Here is a 21,514-nt window from a genome sequence, read left to right on the forward strand (position 1 = left end):
CGTTAGCTAGCCAGCTATTTTCGTCCTTCTAATTAGTCAACACTGCTAGCTAGCCTACTTCACCAGCCAGCAGTACTGTATCATTTTAGTCAATAAGATTTTTTGCAACGTAAGCTTAACTTGCTGAACATCGAGACGTGTAGTCCACTTGTCATTCCAATCTCCTTTGCATTAGCGTAGCCTCTTCTGTAGCCTGTCAACTATGTGTCTGTCTATCCCTCTTCTCTCCTCTCTGCACAGACCATACAAACGCTTCACACCGCGTGGCCGCTGCCACTCTAACCTGTGTTCCCAGCGCCACGACCCACGTGGAGTTCCAGGTCTCCGGCAGCCTCTGGAACTGCCGATCTGCGGCCAACAAGGCAGAGTTCATCTCAGCCTATGCTTCCCTCCAGTCCCTCGACTTCTTGGCACTGACGGAAACAATGGATTACCACAGATAAACACTGCTACTCCTACTGCTCTCTCCTCGTCTGCCCACGTGTTCTCGCACACCCCGAGAGCTTCTGGTCAGCGGGTGTGGCACTGGGATCCTCATCTCTCCCAAGTGGACATTCTCTCTTTCTCCCCTGACCCATCTGTCTATCGCTCCTTTGAATTCCATGCTGTCACAGTTACCAGCCCTTCAAGCTTAACATCCTTATCATTTATCGCCCTCCAGGTTCCCTTGGAGAGTTCATCAATGAGCTTGACGCCTTGATAAGTTCCTTTCCTGAGGATGGCTCACCTCTCACAGTTCTGGGTGACTTTAACCTCCCCACGTCTACCTTTGACTCATTCCTCTCTGCCTCCTTCTTTCCACTCCTCTTCCTCTTTTGACCTCACCCTCTCACCTCGATAAAGTAATCCTTCTAACCCCCCCCCCCCTTAAAAGAGTTAGATGCAGTATTGTAAAGTGGTTGTTCCACTGGATATCATAAGGTGAATGCACCAATTTGTAAGTCGCTCTGGATAAGAGCGTCTGCTAAATGACTTAAATGTAAATGTAAAATGTAAATGATTGAACCTCAGGCTGTATTGGTGCATCAGCACTGTGGTGCAGTGCTTTTGACCGCAGTGCCACCCAGGACCCCCTCAAAATTGCCAGTTTACTATTAGGCAACTAATTCATCCTCTGTTCCGATCAGGTAGTTGATGGAATAACTTTCTTGGCTAGTTTTCATATTAATGATAGTGAAACTTTATTCACAACTTATTATTGTTGTCCTGAGACATTTATTTCGTCATCTGTATTTGTCATACATCGCAGAGTATGATATCATGTTAATGTGTGTACTTTCATTGTATTGCTATTTGGAATGCTTTCCAAGTTTTTCACAAACAGTGATGTGTCATCAACTGTGAAACGGACTACAATGATGGGGCCTGACCTGTCCAGCTGAGTCACACGCGTTCTGATGGAGGAGATGGAGGACTCCACGATGGGACAGCCGGTCCTCCTGGAGACTGACGTCACACCCTGGTGGGAGGATACCTTCTACGAGGAGAGCACCAAGTCTCTAATGACCGTGGACAAGACGTTCATGCAGGCCAAGCAGACGGCGGCCATCTTCTTGAGTCTCAACCGTGTCCTGGCAACCATCTGGGTGGTAACTATTACATGGACTCAATGCTGTTATTTTTTTTAAGGTCTAATCACCTCTCTCCACATCTTTCTCTGGTTCCTCTGATTGTTTTCTACAATGCAGAGTGTCCACAGTGGGGAAATTGTAGTGTAAACATTTGAGAAGGTGATACTCTTGACTAGTGACTTGCAGGCACTGAGACCCAGCATGATGACTCCACAGGAGGCTGCTGAGAGGAAGACGGCTCATAATAATGGCTGGAATGGAGTCAATGGAAGGGTGTCAAAGGAATGTTCGCTACCATTCCATTTATTCCGTTCCAGCCATTACTATGAGCCCGTCCTCCCCAATTAAGGTGTTGATGATCAGGCTGTTGATTGTGGCCTGTGGAATGTTGTCCCACTCCTCTTCAATGGCTGTGTGCAGTTGCTGGATATTGGCGGGAACTGGAACACGCTGTCGTACACGTCGATCCAAAGCATCCCAAACATGCTCAATAGATGACATGTCTGGTGAGTATGCAGGCCATGGAAGAACTGGGACATTTTCGGGTTTCCAGGAATTGTATAGAGATCTTTGCGATTTCGCGCTGTGCATTATCATGCTGAAACATGAGGTGATGGAGGCGGATGAATTGCATGACAATGGGCCTCAGGATCTCGTCACAGAATCTCTCTGCATTCAAATTGCCATCGATGAAATGCATTTGTGTTCATTGTCCGTAGCTTATGCCTTCCCATACCATAACCCCACCGCCACCATGGGGCACTCTGTTCACAACGTTGACATCACACAATGCCATACACGCTGTCTGCCATCTGCCCAGTACCGTTGAAACCACGATTCATCCGTGAAGTGCACACTTCTCCAGTGTGCCAGTGGCCATTGAAGGTGAGCATTTGCCCACTGAAGTCAGGTCAAGACCCTAGTGAGGACGACGAGCACGCAGATTAGCTTCCCTGAGATGGTTTCTGACAGTTTTTGCAGAAATTCTTTGGTTGTGCAAACCCACAGTTTCATCAGCTGTCCAGTCTCAGACGATCCCGCAGATGAAGAAGACGGGCTGGCATGGTTACACATGGTCTGCGGTTGTGAGGCCAGTTGGACGTACTGCCAAATTCTATAATACGATGTTGGAGAGGCAGCTTTTGGTAGAGAAATTAATATTACATTCTCTGGCAACAGCTCTGGTGGATGTTCCTGCAGTCAGCATGCCAATTGCACGCTCCCTCAAAACTTGACACATCTGTGGCGCTGTGTTGTGTGACAAAACTGCACATTCTAGAGTGCCTTGTATTGTCTCCAGCACAAGCTGCACCTGTGTAATGATCATGCTTTTAAGCAGCTTCTTGATATGCCACACCTGCCTTGATGACAGATATGCACACTCTTGGCATTCTCTCAGCCAGCTTCATGAGGTTGTCACCTGGAATACATTCAATGAACAGGTTTGCCTTGTTAAAAGTTGATTTGTGCAATTTCTTTCCTTCTTAATTGTGGATGGATTATATTGGAAAAGGAGAAATGCTCACTAACAGAGGTGTAAACAATTTTGTGCACAAAATTTGAGAGAAATAAGCTTTTTTTTTGTATATGGAACATTTCTGGGATATTTATTTCAGCTTATGAAACATGGGACCGACACTTTACATGTTACATTTATAATTCTGTTCAGAATAAATTGTCATGTTTGGATTGTTTCAAGAGTTCATAAAGAGCTATGAATTTTGATATATTCTATTGTACGGTAAGTGCTCTGGATGTATTGTTACAGGGACACTGTGTTACGCTGAAGGCAGATAGTGAAAAGAGGAGCGACACGTGTGCTCTTATCATTTTAATGTAGCTGACTAGATTAGAATCTTGGTATAATTTCCTGCCTATTGTTTTAACTAGCAAAGTGCAAAGAAATGTTAATTCAGGCTGGGCGTGAGTTTCTGCCTGAATATTTTCAAAGTCAGTGAATTCGTTCATACTTTGAGAACTTGTTAGTAACCTCCTCTGTGTATCACACACGTAGTGTTTTCTCTTGGAGATTCTTTTGAATTGAAGATATATGTAACCACGTTAAGTCTTACGTAGCTGATAGTCATTTACTTTGTAATGTATCATGTATTTCATGTACACTGGAATTGTTTGAGTGTTCATTATTTTGTGACTAATAAATCCTATTAGTTGAATTGAGTGAATGCACTCCTCGTTTTACAGAGTAATTAGTAGGTATATTGGTAAATATAACTTACACTAAACATAGTCTGTGCTTGGGTTCCACCTTGACATCCCTACATGACACAATAAATGAACCTTAACGAACATTACCGAAGGTGGCTCCCCTTCCTGTTCGGGTGGCGCTCGGCGGTCGTCGTCGCCGGTCTACTAGCTGCCACCGATCCCTTTTTCCCTTTTCGTTTGGTTGTGTCTAATTGTTTTCACCTGTTCATTGTTTGGTTGTTAGGGTGTGTTATTTAAGTTAGTTTAGCCCGCTTCTGTTTGTGCGGGCTTGTCATTCTGTTTTGTATGAGGAGTTTCGTGTTTTGATGGGTTTTTTTTCCACTGTCCGGATTATTGCCAGTGTGTACTATAGTGAAGTGGATTTTACGTCATATGTTTTGACGTTACCAGTTGTATTTTCTGGTTGGACATTAAAGTGTGGTTTTGTTCCCCGTATCCTTTGCTCTCTGCGCCTGACTCCTTACCCATTTTCCTCATCGAGCGTAACATGAACGCTAGAACATTGGTCGCCAGGATTACTGTAGCTATTTGTATCTGGTCTCTTAATAATTGCATGACGGCGCAAAATAGACACATGTTCATTATAGTCCCACTGAGAGGTGATGTAAGGCTAGATCCTCCAGAAATGTGCAGGGCCTGCTGCATTTATTCACATGATAATGAGGTCAGATTGATGAATGTCGTTTATTATTATATTCAACATCGTTTCGTTCAACTACACACTCACCTCGGCAGTGTACTCCTTCGTCATATCCGTCCTCACAATCTGTCGCTCCATCGCAAAGTTTATTGAAGTGGATGCACATTTTGGAGCCAATGCACTGCATGTGATTCGGCGGACATCTCACCAACTCAGCTTTTGTACCTAAAACGAGGATAAAAAAAGATCATTGGTTCAAAGTAATATTCTTGATTTGGTCATCAACATGAAGACATTGTGGGCTTATGAGAGCCGGTAAAGTTAAGCGGTCTTTCCCATGACAGAAGACACAAAGATGTATTTGGTCTATGCTAGACTGTCTTTAACGAGACTATTGTGTTGGTGGTATACTTTACCATCCTCACATGTTCACCCCACCATTGTCTTGTCAAACATATACCGTGAATGTTTACTTTAGAGTTGGTGCTTCATGGTTAACACCCAAGGTTTCCCTCTATTGTCTTTCCCTGTGGATCCATTCCCTGTGGATCCATTTTTATGATCCCAGCAAGAGGCTCATATATAATTTAGAAAATGTGAAAAAAATATATATACAGTACCAGTCAAAAGTTTGGACACACCTACTCATTCAAGGGTTTTTCTTTATTTTCACAATTTCTTACATATGTATCAGTACAAAGTATTTTTCATAATTTTTTACATATACTGTATATCAGTACAAAGTATTTTTCATAATTCTTTACATATATATCAGTACAAAGTATTTTTCATAATTCTTCACATATATATCAGTACAAAGTATATTTCATATTTTTTTCAAAGCAGTCTAGAATCAGTTTGTAATTAAATCACACAGACAGGGTTCATTTAATATATCCCACAGGGCTACTCAACATCTATTATAATCACTAAAGCAGAAAGCAATGTCTCGGCGAACCATTATTTGCTTATTGCAATACAAGAAAATAATCTACTGTAAATCGTATCTAACCTGATAGTCTGCAGCTATACAAATATATCACAGAGCAACCTTACCTCACTACTATTCCTCCATTATAGAAATGTGCCATTTTTTATGATTCTACAGATAACAGACAGAACAGGTAGAGGGCAGAACACACACGGATCCCCCACCAAATCAAACCCACCACAACCCCCCCATGCTCTGACAGAGCGCCACCCCAAAACCAGACTTATTAAAGCAGACATGATATACAATGAGGGCTCTAATTTAACAAACCTAACACAATGGTCAAGCTACGCGCTGGGCAGTAGCGTTATAGGTTCGGGGGTGTGTCGGAAATATTTTTGCTATTTTCACAAGCACAATTATCGGAACAGTTGCTGGCAGTAGGGAGAAAGGGCTGGGTCTTGATGAATAAACAAGTTGTCGGTGTGTCGAAGCTTGGAACCTCACTGGCCAATCAGGACGTGCTCCATGGCTAAATATGCGGTTGCTTCAAGGTGTATGTTTACGGTCTTTTATGTATTGAATCAACTCCGATTCCAATGTTAGTCCATTATAGTTTGTTAGACAGCTTATAGAATAAAAATAACAAAATGTAGACCTATCCCATCTTTGCTAAATATGTTAACCTGAACCTGTTTGCAGTCCACATTGTTCTAAGTAATTGCATGGCTTCCATGTTGAAATATGTACAGTGCCTTTGGAAAGTATTCAGACCCCTTGACTTTTTCCACATTTTGCTACGTTACAGCCTTATTCAAAAAAAAATCCTCAGCAAACTACACACAATACACCGTAATGACAAAGCGAAAACAGTTTTTTTTTTTTTTTGCAAATGTATCAACAAAAAAACAGAAATACCCTTTGCTATGAGACTCGAAATTGAGCTCAGATGTATCCTGTTTCTATTGATCATCCTTGAGATGTTTCTACAACTTGATTGGAGTCCACCTGTGGTAAATTCAATTGATTGGACGTGATTTGGAAAGGCACACAGAGATCTACTGTCAACTGTGGGACCTTATATAGACAGCTGAGACAGGATTGTGTCGAGGCACAATATGCAGCATTGAAGGTCTCTAAAAACACAGTGGCCTCCATCATTCTTAAATGGAAGAAGTTTGGAACCACCAAGACTCTTCCTACAGCTGGCCGCCTGACCAAACTGAGCAATCGGGGGAGAAGGGCCTTGGTCAGGGAGGTGACCAAGAACCCAATGGTCACTCTGACAGAGCTCTAGAGTTCCTCTGTGGAGATGAGAGAACCTTCCGGAAGGACAACCATCTCTGCAGCACTCCACTAATTAGGCCTTTCTGGTAGTGTCCAAACGGAAGCCACTCCTCAGTAAAACACACATGACAGCCTGCTTGAAGTTTGCCAAAAGGCACCTAAAGAATCTTCAAACCAAGATTGAACTCTTTGGCCTAAATACCAAGCATCACGTCTGGAGGAAATCTGGTACCGCTCATCACCTGGCCAATACCATCCCTGCGGTGAAGCATGGTGGTGGCAGCATCATGCTGTGGGGATGTTTTTCAGCTGCAGGGACTGGGAGACTCGTCAAGATCGAGGCAAAGATGAACAGAGCAAAGTACAGAGTTCCTTGATGAAAACCTGCTCCAGAGCGCTCAGGACCTCAGACTTGGGCAAAGGTTTACCTTCCAACAGGACAACGATCCTAAGCACACAGCCAGGACAACGATCCTAAGCACACCGCCAAGACAACGCAGCAGTGGCTTCGGGACAAGTCTCTGAATGTCCTTGAGTGGCCCACCCAGAGTCCGGACTTGAACCCGATCGAACATCTCTTGAGAGACCTGAAAATATCTGTGCAGCAACGCTCCCCATCCAACCTGACAGAGCTTGAGAGGATCTGCAGAAAAGAATGGGAGAAACTCCCTAAATACAGGTGTGCAAAGCTTGTAGCATCATACCCAAGAAGACTTGAGGCTGTAATCGCTGCCAAAGGTGTTTCAACAAAGTACTGAGTAAAGGGTCTGAATACTTATGTAAATGTTATATTTCAGTTTCTTATTTTTAATAAATTGTTTAACATTTCTACAAACCTGTTTTTGATTTGTCATTATTGGGTATTGTGTGTAGATTGACATGTGGGAAAAAACGATTTAATCAATTTTAGAAGAAGGCTGTAACGTAACAAAATGTGGAAAAAGTCAAGGGGCCTGAATACATTCCGAATGCACTGTAGGTGTTAGAATATCAAAGCCTTCATCAAAACCCCACTCTCACATTTATCTCACATTTGAATGTGTTACCTGAGGGTAAAAAGTAACACTTAAAATGTATGAAAAGGTGAATTTGTATGTGAAGAAACAATATGACTACAGTTGGTTTTTGAGTGAATTCAGACCGGATTTAATGTTGGCCTTTTGTGTCCCACAGAATGACTTGTTTGTTTGCCGTGTTGCAAAATTATTCAGGGGTGGTTCAACGGATCGTTTCTCACCCCTCAACAGTAAACAGGCAGCACACCTTGCCAGGAATCTCTCTAATATGTTATGTGTCATGTTCAGTGGTGAGCAGCAAAGTAGGTGTCCAACTCTGACTGTCACAATATCAAGAAGTTCCACTGCTGATATTAGCTGTCCTTTTTGTCAACTTTATGATGTTTGAAAATGTATGAGTTGTTAGCTTCAATCTAAGTGTTGATTTATGGCACTTAGCTGAAGACTTCATTCAGTGATATCTACCTAACTGGTGGCAACCTAACATGAGTTCTCATTAGAATCTATTTGACATTTTAGTCATTTAGCAGACGCTCTTATCCGGAGCAATAAGGGGTTCATGCCTTGCTCAAGGGCACAACAACAGAATTTTCACCTGGTCGTCTCTGGGATTCAAACCAGCAACCTGCCACCCCATATTTCTTGCACGTTTACTATTCACTGCCTGTGTGTTTTGGGTTGGTGATACAAATTTGTTAGGCTGAAATTAAGGCCATTGACATTCCGTGATGTTAACAGAATGTGACTGATTTGTTTTTAATAATTGTTAGAATATCAAAGCCACTCTCACATTTAAAAATACATTTCTGGGAAGAAACAATGTGATATTTTTTGCAGTGACAGTTTTTAAATCCAGCCCAGCCTAATGTTTTTTTGTTGCCGTGGTGCACATTTGAATGTGTTACCCTGAGGGCTCTATTTTTGGCCGGTGTTAAGGTGGCGCTAGTGTCAAACTCAAGTTAGTTTGCAATATCGTCATGTAAAAACTGGCGCACTGGCATTTTCCAGCCACAAGGCCAGGTTCGGTTATTTACCTTGCTTGCGTTCAAATATTTGAGGTGTGTCCATAAAAAGATAGTCCAAAGTGCTAATTTCAGGCAGCGCTGGCAGGGATATTTAAGACCAAACAAAAGCTGGTTTTAGTGTTAACCCAGTTGGCTATGGCATGAATTTTGATGGCGGAAACGCAGCCTATCCAGCTGTGATGCACACTGCCCATATGCTCATAGAACATGGTGTGCTTTTGGTGCCTGTATACTTCCTATTTAAAAACATAAAACGTTCATGTTTTTTCCCCCCATTTCGTTTTATTTGATTACAAACCAAGCATGCCCTCCTCTCATTGTATGCCATTTTCTTTTTTTCCTGCCCAATGCAATCAAGTCGGCTAGTCAAGACCATTGATAAAGTGTTTGGCTCGAGAGACCGCTTGGAAATAAATCTTAATCAACAAAAGTTTATTAAAAGATCAAGTTTGAGAGGAGCAAAACAGTGAGTTATAAATCCCTTTTAGTCAATGTATTGTAGGCAGGCCTACATTATTTTTGCCATGCTTTGGACATGCGTAAAACCCCCTCCATGATGATGTAGGCTACATGTGTCCATGCCCATCATGAAACAAGAGATGAGAACCTCGGAGAATAGCGGCGAACCTCGTATTAGAAGTTATTTTCCTGTAACAATTGTTTGTTTTCTGTTTCATATTTTTAAAACCCAAGCCCTCCCTAAGCTACCGAGTGGCACAGCGGTCTAAGGCACTGCATCTCAGTGCAATAGGTGTCACTACAGGCTGTATCACATCTGGCTGTGATTGAGAGTACCATAGGGTGGCACACATTTGGCCCAGCATTGGCCAGGGTAGGCCATCATTGTCAATATGAATTTTTTCTTAACTGACTTGCCTAGTTAAATAAAGGCTGACCCTAGGACTACTATAACGAAGGCTGGCCCAACAGCAATGCATCATATGTTTTTTTTATCCTGCCGATTTGATAATTCACTGGCATGGTTTTATGGTGAGAATGTCAGTGGCGTGCATGCAATGCAACTTCAGGAGAAGTGTGAATGTGATCTGTAAGATGGTGCCAATATGTACAGTTGAAGTTGGAAGTTTACATACACCTTAGCCAAATACATTTAAACTCAGTTTTTCACAATTCCTGACATTTAATCCTAGTAAAAATCCCCTGTCTTCGGTCAGTTAGGATCACCACTTTATTTTAAGAATGTGAAATGTCAGAATAATAGTAAAGATAATTATTTATTTCAGCTTTTGTTTCTTTCATCACATTCCCAGTGGGTCAGAAGTTTACATACACTCAATTAATATTTGGTAGCATTGCCTTTAAATTGTTTAACTTGGGTCAAACGTTTCCGGTGGCCTTCCACAAGCTTCCCACAATATGTTGGGTGAATTTTGGCCCGTTCCTCCTGACAGAGCTGGTGTAACTGAGTCAGGTTTGTAGGCCTCCTTGCTCACACATGCTTTTTCAGTTCTGCCCACAAATGTTCGATAGGATTAGGTCAGGGCTTTGTGATGGCCACTCCAATACCTTGACTTTGTTGTCCTTAAGCCATTTTGCCACAACTTTGGAAGTATGCTTGGGGGTCATTGTCCATTTGGAAGCTTTAACTTCCTGACTAATGTCTTGAGATGTTGCTTCAATATATCCACATTATTTTATTTCCTCATGATGCCATCTATTTTGTGAAGTGCACCAGTGCCTCCTGCAGCGAAGCACCCCCACAACATGATGCTGCCACCCCCGTCTTCACGGTTGGGATGGTGTTCTTCGGCTTGCAAGCGTCACCCTTTTTCATCCAAACATAATGATGGTATTATGGCCAAACAGTTCTATTTTTGTTTCATCAGACCAGAGGACATTCTCTCAAAAAGTACAATCTTTGTCCCCATGTGCAGATGCAACCGTAGTCTGGAATTTTTATGGCGGGTTTGGAGCAGTGGCTTCTTCCTTGCTGAGCGGCCTTTCAGGTTATTTTATTTTAATTTATACCGTTATTTTACCAGGTAAGTTGACTGAGAACACGTTCTCATTTGCAGCAACAACCTGGGGAATAGTTACAGGGGAGAGGAGGGGATGAACGAGCCAATTGTAAACTGGGGATTATTAGGTGACCGTGATGGTGAGGCCAGATTGGGAATTTAGCCAGGACACCGGGGTTAACACCCCTACTCTTACGATAAGTGCCATGGGATCTTTAATGACCTCAGAGAGTCAGGACACCCGTTTAACGTCCCATCCGAAAGATGGCACCCTACACAGAGCAGTGTCCCCAATCACTGCCCTGGGGCATTGGGATCTTTGTTTAGACCAGAGAGAGAGTGCCTCCTACTGGCCCTCCAACACCACTTCCAGCAGCACCTGGTCTCCCATCCAGGGACTGACCAGGACCAACCCTGCTTAGCTTCAGAAGCAAGCCAGCAGTGGTATGCAGGGTGGGTGTATGCTGCAGGTTATGTCGATATAGGACTCGTTTTACTGTGGATATAGATACTTTTTGTACCTGTTTCCTCCAGCATCTTCACAAGGTCCTTTGCTGTTGTTTCTGGGATTGATTTGTGTCTTTTCGCACCAAAGTACGTTCATCTCTAGGAGACAGAACGTGTCTCCTTCCTAAGCGGTATGACGGCTGCGTGGTCCCATGGTGTTTATACTTGCGCACTATTGTTTGTACAGATGAACGTGGTACCTTCAGGCATCTGGGAAAAAAAATTCTGAGGTCTTGGCTGATTTCTTTGGATTTTCCCATGATGTCAAGCAAGAGGCAGTGAGTTTCAAGGTAGGCCTTGAAATACATCCAACAGGTACACCTCCAATTGACTCAAATGATGTCAATTAGCCTATCAGAAGCTTCTAAAGCCATGACATCATTTTCTGGAATTTTCCAAGCTGTTTAAAGGCACAGTTCAACTCAGTGTTGTAAACCTTCTGACCCACTGGAATTGTGATACAGTGAATTATAAGTGAAATAATCTGTCTGTAAACAATTGTTGGAAAAATGACTTGTGTCATGCACAAAGTAGATGTCCTAACTGACTTGCCAAAACTACAGTTTGTTAACAAGACATTTGTGGATTGATTGAAAAACGAGTTTCAATGACTCCAACCTAAGTGTATGTAAACTTCCGACTTCAACTGTATATAAAACATTATATTTTTGGAGCATTATAAGTAGGGGTGGGAGTGAACATTTTCCCTTTCTTTTTATCCTTTTTGGATCTTTTTGGATCTTTGTGGAGCTACTGTGAAAAGTTTAGATGTTTGTAAAACCCTGTGTTGTTTTAATAGTATATGCCCAAGGGAAGCAACTATGGTGCCTGCAATTGTGGTGCCTGTAATTGTATTTAGACATTTACCCTGTTTAAAACAAGTTGTTTCGTTTTAGGAAAATTTTATCGGAATTATTCACTCTCTTTTTAGTGACTTTAATCTTGCTTAGTGACAACATTTGGAATGTCCATACTCAGCCAAAATACAATTTACAGTAAGCCTAGCCCATATCTTAGTGTGAATGCTACACTACGCATCACAGGAGGTTGGTGGCACCTTAATTGGGGAGAACGGGCTCGTGGTAATGGCTGGAGTGGAATGGTATCAAATACATCAAACACATGGTTTCCAGGTGTTTGGTGCCATTCCATTTGCTCCGTTCCGGGCCTTGGTTATGAGCCATCCTCCCCCCGTCCCTCCCTCCTGTGGTATGTACAGTGCACTCTGAAAGTCTTTACTTTTCCCACATCAATCTACACACACCCCATAATGACAAAACAAAAAATGTTTTTGGGAAAATGTTTTAAATAAAAAACTGAAATATTACATTTACATAAGTATTCAGACCCTTTACTCAGTACTTTTTTCCTCCACAGAGGAAATCTGGAGCTCTGTCAGAGTGAACATCGGTGTCTTGGTCATCTCCCTGACCAAGGCCCTTCTCCCCCGATTGCTCAGTTTGGCAGGGCGGCCAACTCTAAGAAGAGTCTCGGTGGTTCTAAACTTCTTCCTTTTAAGAGTCATGGAGGCCACTGTGTTCTCTGGGACCTTCAATGCTGCAGAAATGTTTTGATACCCTTCCCCAGAGCTGTGCCTCGACACAATCCTGTCTCGGAGCTCTATGGACAATTCCTTCAACCTCATGGCTTGGTTTTTGCTATGACATAGCTGTCTGTATAAGTTCCCACAGTTGACAGTGTATGTGCCTTTCCAATCAATTGAATTTACCACAGGTGGACTCCAATCAAGTTGTAGAAACATCTCAAGGATGAACAATGGTAGCAGGATGCACCTGAGCTCAATTTCGAGTCTCATAGCAAAGGGTCTGAATACTTATGTAAATAAGGTATTTCTGTTTTTAAAATGTTAATATATTTGCAAACAATTCTAAAAAAACTGTTTTCGCTTTGTCATAATGGGGTATTGTGTGTAGAAAAACATGTATTTCATCCATTTTAGAATAAGGTAACGTAACAAAATGTGGAAAAAGTCAAGGAGTCTGAATACTTTCCGAATGCACTGTATATATGCACTTTTCATCAAATGAATGTGTTTTTCCCTCGGTAAACTTTGGTAAAATAATCACAGTGATTACAATATTCTTGTTGTGTTGCACAGAATTAATGTGTTCTTAGAAAATATCCCATGATGAACAACTTACACAGAAGTTCAGATGTTTGCATGAATAATCTTAGCAAGTTAGGATACAATCAAGAATTCTTCCATACTTGTTCGTCAATTTAGCTTTTCCTGCTTTTCCTGCTTTTCCAAACCACAGATTGCACAGATACAAACAAATGGAAATGAATCAAATGATTTGCATATAATAGTTATTTAGTTAGGACGTGGGCAAGTCAGGCTAGCTCAGGACAGACCCACTAACATACAGCACAAGTCCAGGTTCAAAGACAAACAATGACAGCATGGCCTTTAATGTTGATTTAATAAAAACTGCATATCCTGCAGTTTAATACCACGACGCTATGCTACATTACTCTGACAAAACTCCCTCCTGCAGGTGCCAATCCTCCAGGGGAAGAGGTAATGTACATTCACAAGCCATTGAGTTTTATTTGATGCGTCTGTGTTGGTAAAGTCACCCAAACATATTTTCATTAACACAAGGTCCTTACATTGAGTAGTCTGTAAGGGTAAGTCCTTACATCATTTACAACTCACATTCTCTTCAAATCTGAATACTTTCCAAATGCACTGTATAACACAACAAAGGACACCATTTTTTATTTTATTTAACTAGGCAAGTCAGTTAAGAACAAATTCTTATTTTCAATGACAGCCTAAGAACAGTGGGTTAACTGCCTTGTTCAGGGGCAGAACAACAGATTTTTACCTTGTCAGCTCGGGGATTTGATCTTGCAACCTTTCGGTTACTAGTCCAACACTCTAACCACTAGGCTACCTGCCGCCCCATTTGTGTCGGATAGAGCAGGACTCCTTCAGTAGACCAGCGATCTCAGGCTCCTAAATTGAGTTAGATGATGGTTGAGGATGGTGATGCCAAGTGATGCCAGATAATGGTCATGCCAGATGATGTCCATAAGGAAGTCTGGTCTCATTGATCAAAAAGCAGCCGGTGCTGAGGCGCATTTTTTAAAGCCAGCTAGCTAGCCAAACCAGAGTCAACCTGCCATCAATCCTGCAACTCCATGGGTAAAAACAACCAGATACTGCATATCCAATCAACAACTCAATGACAAAAAAAAGTGAATAAAAAAGAATATATATGTACAAAATGTACAAAGTTCTGTTTAGGCTGCCTTCCGGCGCTGTTTTTATAATTAGCTGGCAAAACAGAGTATCAGATTTCACCCGAAACAACATCGATTCAATATTTACAATATAAATGGATCAAGTCATTAAAAACTAAAATATCAAATTCTGAAAATACACACATTTTGAAGTCGCGCCAAAGCCCGCTGAGGGAGTGTCAGTTTAGAAGTGGCTGTCAAAACGAGGTATATTTATTTTTGGAGAGAAAAGGATCGAGGACAAAAACAAAGTTTAAAACACATAAACAAGCAGCTTCTCTGAAGGCCTAGCAGAGCAGCACAAAAGATGCTGTCAGAAGTTTAAGTGCCTGACAGCCAAGAAATGTCTTCAATGGGTCTGTCTGTATCCTTTTGGAGATCAACAATTTAGAACACCTGCACTATACCCAAACATAGTATAACACTACAACAATACATGGCAGAATTGTACATTGACAATTACATTGGTAATCAAACATTTTAGGTAATAGTATACTCCTCAACTTGAGTATCAACAAACTATGTAAATAGACTATACTGTAAATAATGAAATGTATAAATCAACTATGTGGTTTAAATGGCTTTCCTACAATCAAATAAATGAAGTCTGTAATATTATAATGATAATTTATCAGAGGTGAACAAACATATTACTTTGGTTAGTTTTTTAAATAGATTTGCTAGAAATAACTGCATGGGCTCATAGAAACAGACCCAATAGTCATGTTTAAGTCTTCTACACCCTGTTCCTGAAAAGGAAACTTTGCTGAGAACGTTGACAAGTTCACCACCTCCTTCTGCCTGTCAGACTCACAGTCTGTGATCACTAGGAGAAGTGACGTGCTTCGCTCAAGATATCAAACCTTCACAAGAACTAGAGCAAGGGCAGGTCAAGTTTTTACATTAGAACAAGCCGAAAGGGAACGTTTTATGGTTTGGTGAACAACAATTTATCAACTTTATTAAATTCCGGGTAAGGGCCGTATAAAATCTGTTTTACGTTTAGCCCAATCCATTTTTTGCCACATGTAATTTTTTTGCTCAACTAATTTGGATGTTCTCAGTCCACAACAATGCTTAAATCCCATCAGGGGTCCACTTTTTTGGAGAGTCTAAAGAGTTTCCACTTTAATTAAAGTGTGCAGAGACTGTTGTGTTTGGCTAGCAGTGTTTCTGTAGCCTATTGCACATGTGATGGCAGAGTTGGCCCACCCTATTAATAAAAATCATCATGATATCATTTTGCCAGGTAGGCCTACTTTGCAGGCAACATTTAACTGGGATGGTTTTTGGGAAAGCCTTTGTGTTGTAGCTAACTGGCTACAGCATAAACAGGCGCATTCCCATCATGCTGTTACTTCTTCAGAAAGTTGCAGGAAATAAACTATAAACTACTGCAATGAATAACTACTTTTCTAATAAGCTCAATTAATTAATGTTCAACTAAGTAAAAAAATGACGTATATATTGTTCAAAATGTCTAGATTCCGTGATTCCGTCCGCGTTTTCCCGCATCATATATTTATAGTATACTACAGTTTATACTGAATGGAGGCGGCTCAGTATAATCTATTACTGGATTCTCAATTACAGTCTGGTACTTCACAGGGATCATTGTTCTGCCAGGAAAGTGGCCTCTCATAATCTCATGTTTTTTCTCAAATTATTCACCCTGCTTTTTTTAATCAATCATTTCTGCTGGTAAATATCAGAAAAAGAACAGAGCAAAGACTCAAGCAGTGTCACACAGTTTAAAAGCTCCAAATGATAGTCTGTCCACATGGGAGATGAATAAATAATTAGTCGTGAAAAATTTGTCAGGCAGAATTTAAACTATATTAAGCTGTAGCTATCTCCCATGGGGCCCAATTGAGTGCAATTTTCAAGAGGAGCTCAGCCCTTATGCCTTTAGGGCAACTTTCAGCACTGGGGCTTCCATTCAAAAGAATGGCTGTGGGTCTTCACAGAGCTAGCTATAACTTTGATGCCTATCCACTTGATGTCGGCTATCTTAACAAACATAGAAACAAGACCATGAGAACCTGAGATCTATTCCTTACACACAACTGTAGTTCACGTCTCACTTTCCAAGAAAGGAAGATGCATTGCATCACCTGCATTTGAGGGTCGAACCAGAGGAAAACATACTACCATAACAGCAGGATATAGTCTGTGGTACCTTCATGATTGTTTTCTTAGGAGCTTCATTCCTTGCGCCCCGCAGAGAAAGTGGGCAGGACACCTCGCCTCATAAAAGCAAGAGTCACTATACATTCATCTGCTTTCACAACAAATGAATTATTTGTGTAGGAAAAAAACAAGAGAAGAAGAGAGACTACCTCAGCAGAAGAGGTTCAAACGGAGTTGCTCCACTTCGCTGTGTCTTACCATCCCAGGGTGAAACCGTTGCTTTGTAAAAACTCATCCTAAGTCTGATGTTGAATAGTGTTGTTGTTTGATAGCTTAGTACACATAGCCACATAATAAAAAACGACTTTGTAGCTCATGTTCTCATTAGCTCAAACTGGTTTAAAAGTATTGAGTCATCTGTCTTGGAACATTTGGTTCCTGGTTTCAGCCAATATAGAAACACTACAAATAATAGCCTAGAGATTAAAAAACAAACACTTTCTGACTTTCCCAGTACTTTCTCAGGTCATTTTCATAATGTGCACCTCTGTAGCTATTGGATAAATGTCTCATATCATTGACTATTAGGAGCTCCAATAAATCCTTAATCTTTCAACCTTTTAGGATGCAAAGCAGTGCAGGCAAACTTAACAGGAGACAAATCCATGTCATCTTTAAATGAACAAACCTTCATTAGGAACCTAACGCAACCTTCCATTCTGCAGAAGGTCAGGTATTTTTCCCTCTACAACAGCCGTCTATCAAGCAATTATCAACACACACACACACACACACACACACACACACACACACACACACACACACATCTCTTATACACATCTAGATGTAAAAAACAGCACACACACACACAGTCTGTTGGAGTCAGAGTCCTGATCCTCTGAATAATTCCCCCACTAAGAATACATGAATAATTTATTGGGCTCATTTAAAAAATTCTGAGTGGATTTCACAGTCATGCTACTTAATATTATTTCCCTTGGCATGGACTGAAACACCTTTAAAGCAGGAGTGCTGTGTGCCAGGTTATGAGTTTTGGTTTTGGTTTTGGGACGGTCAGTGTTTCAGATAGATTTGTTCATACAGAGCAGTGGTTCCCAAACGTTTTATAGTCCCGTACCCCTTCAAACATTCAACCTCCAGCTGCATACCCCCTCTAGCACCAGGGTCAGCGCACTCTCAAATGTTGCCTGCCACACACACACACGATACGATACATTTATTAAACATAAGAATGAGTGTGAGTTTTTGACACAACCCGGCTCGTGGGAAGTGACAAAGAGCTCTTATAGGACCAGGGCACAAATAATAATATAATAATAATTTATTTTGCCATCTTACATATAAAATGTTATTTGTTAATCGAAAATTGTGAATAACTCACCACAGGTTAATGAGAATGGTGTGCTTGAAAGGATGCACATACATTGGCTTGCGAAATGATTCACCCCCTTGGCATTTTTCAAATTTTGTTGCCTTACACCCTGGAATTTTTGGGGGGTTTGTATCATTTGATTTACACAACATGTCTACCACTTTGAAGATGCAAAATATTTTTTATTGTGAAACAAATGAGAAATAAGACAAAAAAACTGAAAACTTGAGCGTGCATAACTATTCACCCCCCCAAAGTCAATACTTTGTAGAGACACCTTTTGCAGCAATAACAGCTGCAGGTCTCTTGGGGTATTTCTCTATAAGCTTGGCACATTTAGCCACTGGGATTTTTGCCCATTCTTCAAGGCAAAACTGCTCCAGCTCCTTCAAGTTGGATGGGTTCCGCTGGTGTACAGCAATCTTTAAGTCATACCACAGATTCTCAATTGGATTGAGGTCTGGGCTTTGACTAGGCCATTCCAAGACATTTACATGTTTCCCCTTAAACCACTCGAATATTGCTTTAGCAGTGTGCTTAGGGTCATTGTCCTGCTGGAAGGTGAACCTCCATCCCAGTCTCAAATCTCTGGAAGACTGAAAGGTTTCCCTCAAGATTTTCCCTGTATTTAGCGCCATCCATCATTCCGTCAATTCTGACCAGTTTCCCAGTCCCTGCCGATGAAAAACATCCCCACAGCATGATGCTGGCACCACCATGCTTCACTGTGGGGATATTGTTCTCGGGGTGATGAGAGGTGTTGGGTTTGCGCCAGACATACCGTTTTCCTTGATGGCCAAAATGCTCAATTTTAGTCTCATCTGACTAGAGTACCTTCTTCCATATGTTTGGGGAGTCTCCCACATGCCTTTTGGCAAACACCAAACATGTTTGCTTATTTTTTTCTGGCCTCTCTTCCATAAAGCCCAGCTCTGTGGAGTGTAAGGCTTAAAGACATTTTACATTTTTTGACATTTTAGTCAGTTAGCAGACYCTCTTATCCAGAGCGACTTACAGTAGAGTGCATACATTTTATTACATTTTTACATACTGAGACAAGGATATCCCTACCGGCCAAGAGCAGACGCTCTTATCCAGAGCGACTTACAGTAGAGTGCATACATTTTATTACATTTTTTTTTTTTTTTTACATACTGAGACAAGGATATCCCTACCTGCCAAACCCTCCCTACCGGCCAAACCCTCCCTAACCCGGACGACGCTATGTCAATTGTGCGTCGCCCCACGGATCTCCCGGTTGCGGCCGGCTGCGACAGAGCCTGGGCGCGAACCCAGCCCAGCCTGGGCGCGAACCCAGAGACTCTGGTGGCGCAGCTAGCACTGCGATGCAGTGCCCTAGACCACTGCGCCACCCGGGAGATACAGTGGTCCTATGGACATATACTCCAATCTACGCTCTTTGTTGCCTCTCTGATTAATGCCCTCCTTGCCTGGTCCATGAGTTTTGGTGGGCGGCCCTCTCTTGGCAGGTTTGTTGTGGTGCCATGTTCTTTCCATATTGTAATAATGGATTTAATGGTGCTACGTGGGATGTTCAAAGTTTTGGGATATTTTTTTATAACCCAACCCTGATCTGTACTTCTCCACAACTTTGTCCCTGACCTGTTTGGAGAGCTCCTTGGTCTTCATAGTGCCGCTTGCTTTGTGGTGCCCCTTGCTTAGTGGTGTTGCAGACTCTGGGGCCTTTCAGAACAGATGTATATATACTGAGATCATGTGACAGATCATGTGACACTTAGATTGCACAAAGGTGGACTTTATAACTTTATTTAACTAATTATGTGACTTCTGAAGGTAATTGGTTGCACCAGATCTTATTTAGGGGCTTCATAGCAAAGGGGGTGAATACATATGCACGCACCACTTTTCCGTTTTTTTTTTTTTTTAAACAAGTATTTTTTTTAATTTCCCTTCTCCAATTTGGACTATTTTGTGTGTCCATTACATTAAATCCAAATAAAAATCTATTTAAATTACAAAATCGGAAAAACGCCAAGGGGGTGAATACTTTTGCAAGGCACTGTAACTCTGCAATGTTGGGTTGTATTGGGAGTCTCAATCTTAAATCATTTTCCACACACAGTCTGTGCCTGTATTTAGTTTTCATGCTAGTGAGGGCCGAGAATCCACTCTCACATAGGTATGTGGTTGCAAAGCGCATCAGAGTCTTAACAGCATGAATTGCCAAGGCAGGATACTCTGAGCGCAAAGTATCCTGCGGTTTGCAGAAGAGTTTGTCTTCCTTAATTGATCCCCCATAAACGTAACGGACATATACCAGGAGCTGGGCCAGGCCCGCCACGTTTGTTGACTCATCCAGCTGTAATGCATAGAATTCACTGGCTTGTATGCGAAGCAGTAATTGTTTCAAAACATCTCCTGCCATGTCACTGATGCGTCGTGAAACGGTGTTGTTTGATGAGGGCATTGTCTGTATAGTTCTTTTGGCCTTTTCCCCCAGCATTGTCCCAGCCATATCCATTGTCCCAGTCATATTAAGTCCTCCACAATAGTATGGGGCATGCCTGTCCAAGCCACTCGGTAGCTCACCTTACAAGACGCTTTTAGCAAATTCTTATTAATGGTATCTGTTGCTTTTATACATGTCTTACTACTTGACAGTCGTCATAATTCTCGTTCAAAAAACTCCTGTGGCTTATTTTTCAAATTGGCATGTTTTGTTTATATTTTTGTTGTTTTGTTTATATATTTTGTATGTTTTATTTGGCGTACCCCAGTTTGGGAATACCTGCTATAGAGTATGGGATCACAAACTGATCTTGACAAATCTCTTTCTCTCTGCTACATGACTAATTTTGTGTAGTCACGAAGCGAAGGTAAAAGGTTGCTGTTTGCTTGTAAGACAAAGTATCAATGACTGCCCTGCAAAACAGCAGTCAGAGCAGGATTGATTTAACATATACCTGGACCTTTAAACTCCCATTGATCCAATTCTCTTTGGTTCTCTGCTGACATCACATTCAACAAATACCAACAACTTTCCCATGGTTGTTGTTGTTGACCTTGCGATGGCTTGTATTACTTTCAGCTAGTGATCATGTCCAGAACTTTATTAACCTTTGAACGTGTATGGCACTATTCAAAAGGAAAACAAACACAATGGCATCCAAGGGTGTCGTTATCCATCCTTGAGGTTTATTTGAGACAACTTTTCAAAATAAAAACACCTACAGTACCAACAATTACAACACACCTACTCATTCAAGGGTTTTTCTTTAATTTTACTATGTTCTACATTGTACAAGAAAAACCCTTGAATGAGTTGGTGTGTCCAAACTTTTGACTGGTAGTGTATGGCATTGAAGTAATACTACCTATGTAATTATTAGGTAGAGAAGTACAGTGCTGTGTAAAAATATTTGCCCCCATTCTAATTTTCTCTACTTTTGCATATGTTTTGATACTGAATGTTATCAGATCTTCAACCAAAACCTAAAATTAGATAAAGGGAACCTGAGTGAAAAAATAACACAACAATTGCATCCTTATGTCATTTA

The 21,514-nt window shown here is 41.4% G+C and overlaps 1 protein-coding gene across 1 annotated transcript in view; it reads right to left on the reverse strand.

Annotated features, from left to right (window-relative positions):
- LOC111971101 (low-density lipoprotein receptor-related protein 1B-like) overlaps positions 1–21,514 on the reverse strand; it is a 76,258-nt gene that overhangs the window by 33,500 nt on the left and 21,244 nt on the right. The window contains exon 6 of the mRNA XM_070445877.1: positions 4,525–4,662. Coding sequence (XP_070301978.1) covers positions 4,525–4,662 — 138 coding nt within the window. The remainder of the gene's footprint in view (positions 1–4,524; positions 4,663–21,514) is intronic.

This window comes from Salvelinus sp. IW2-2015, linkage group LG12 (genome assembly GCF_002910315.2).
Source record: "Salvelinus sp. IW2-2015 linkage group LG12, ASM291031v2, whole genome shotgun sequence".
NCBI lineage: Eukaryota > Metazoa > Chordata > Actinopteri > Salmoniformes > Salmonidae > Salvelinus > Salvelinus sp. IW2-2015.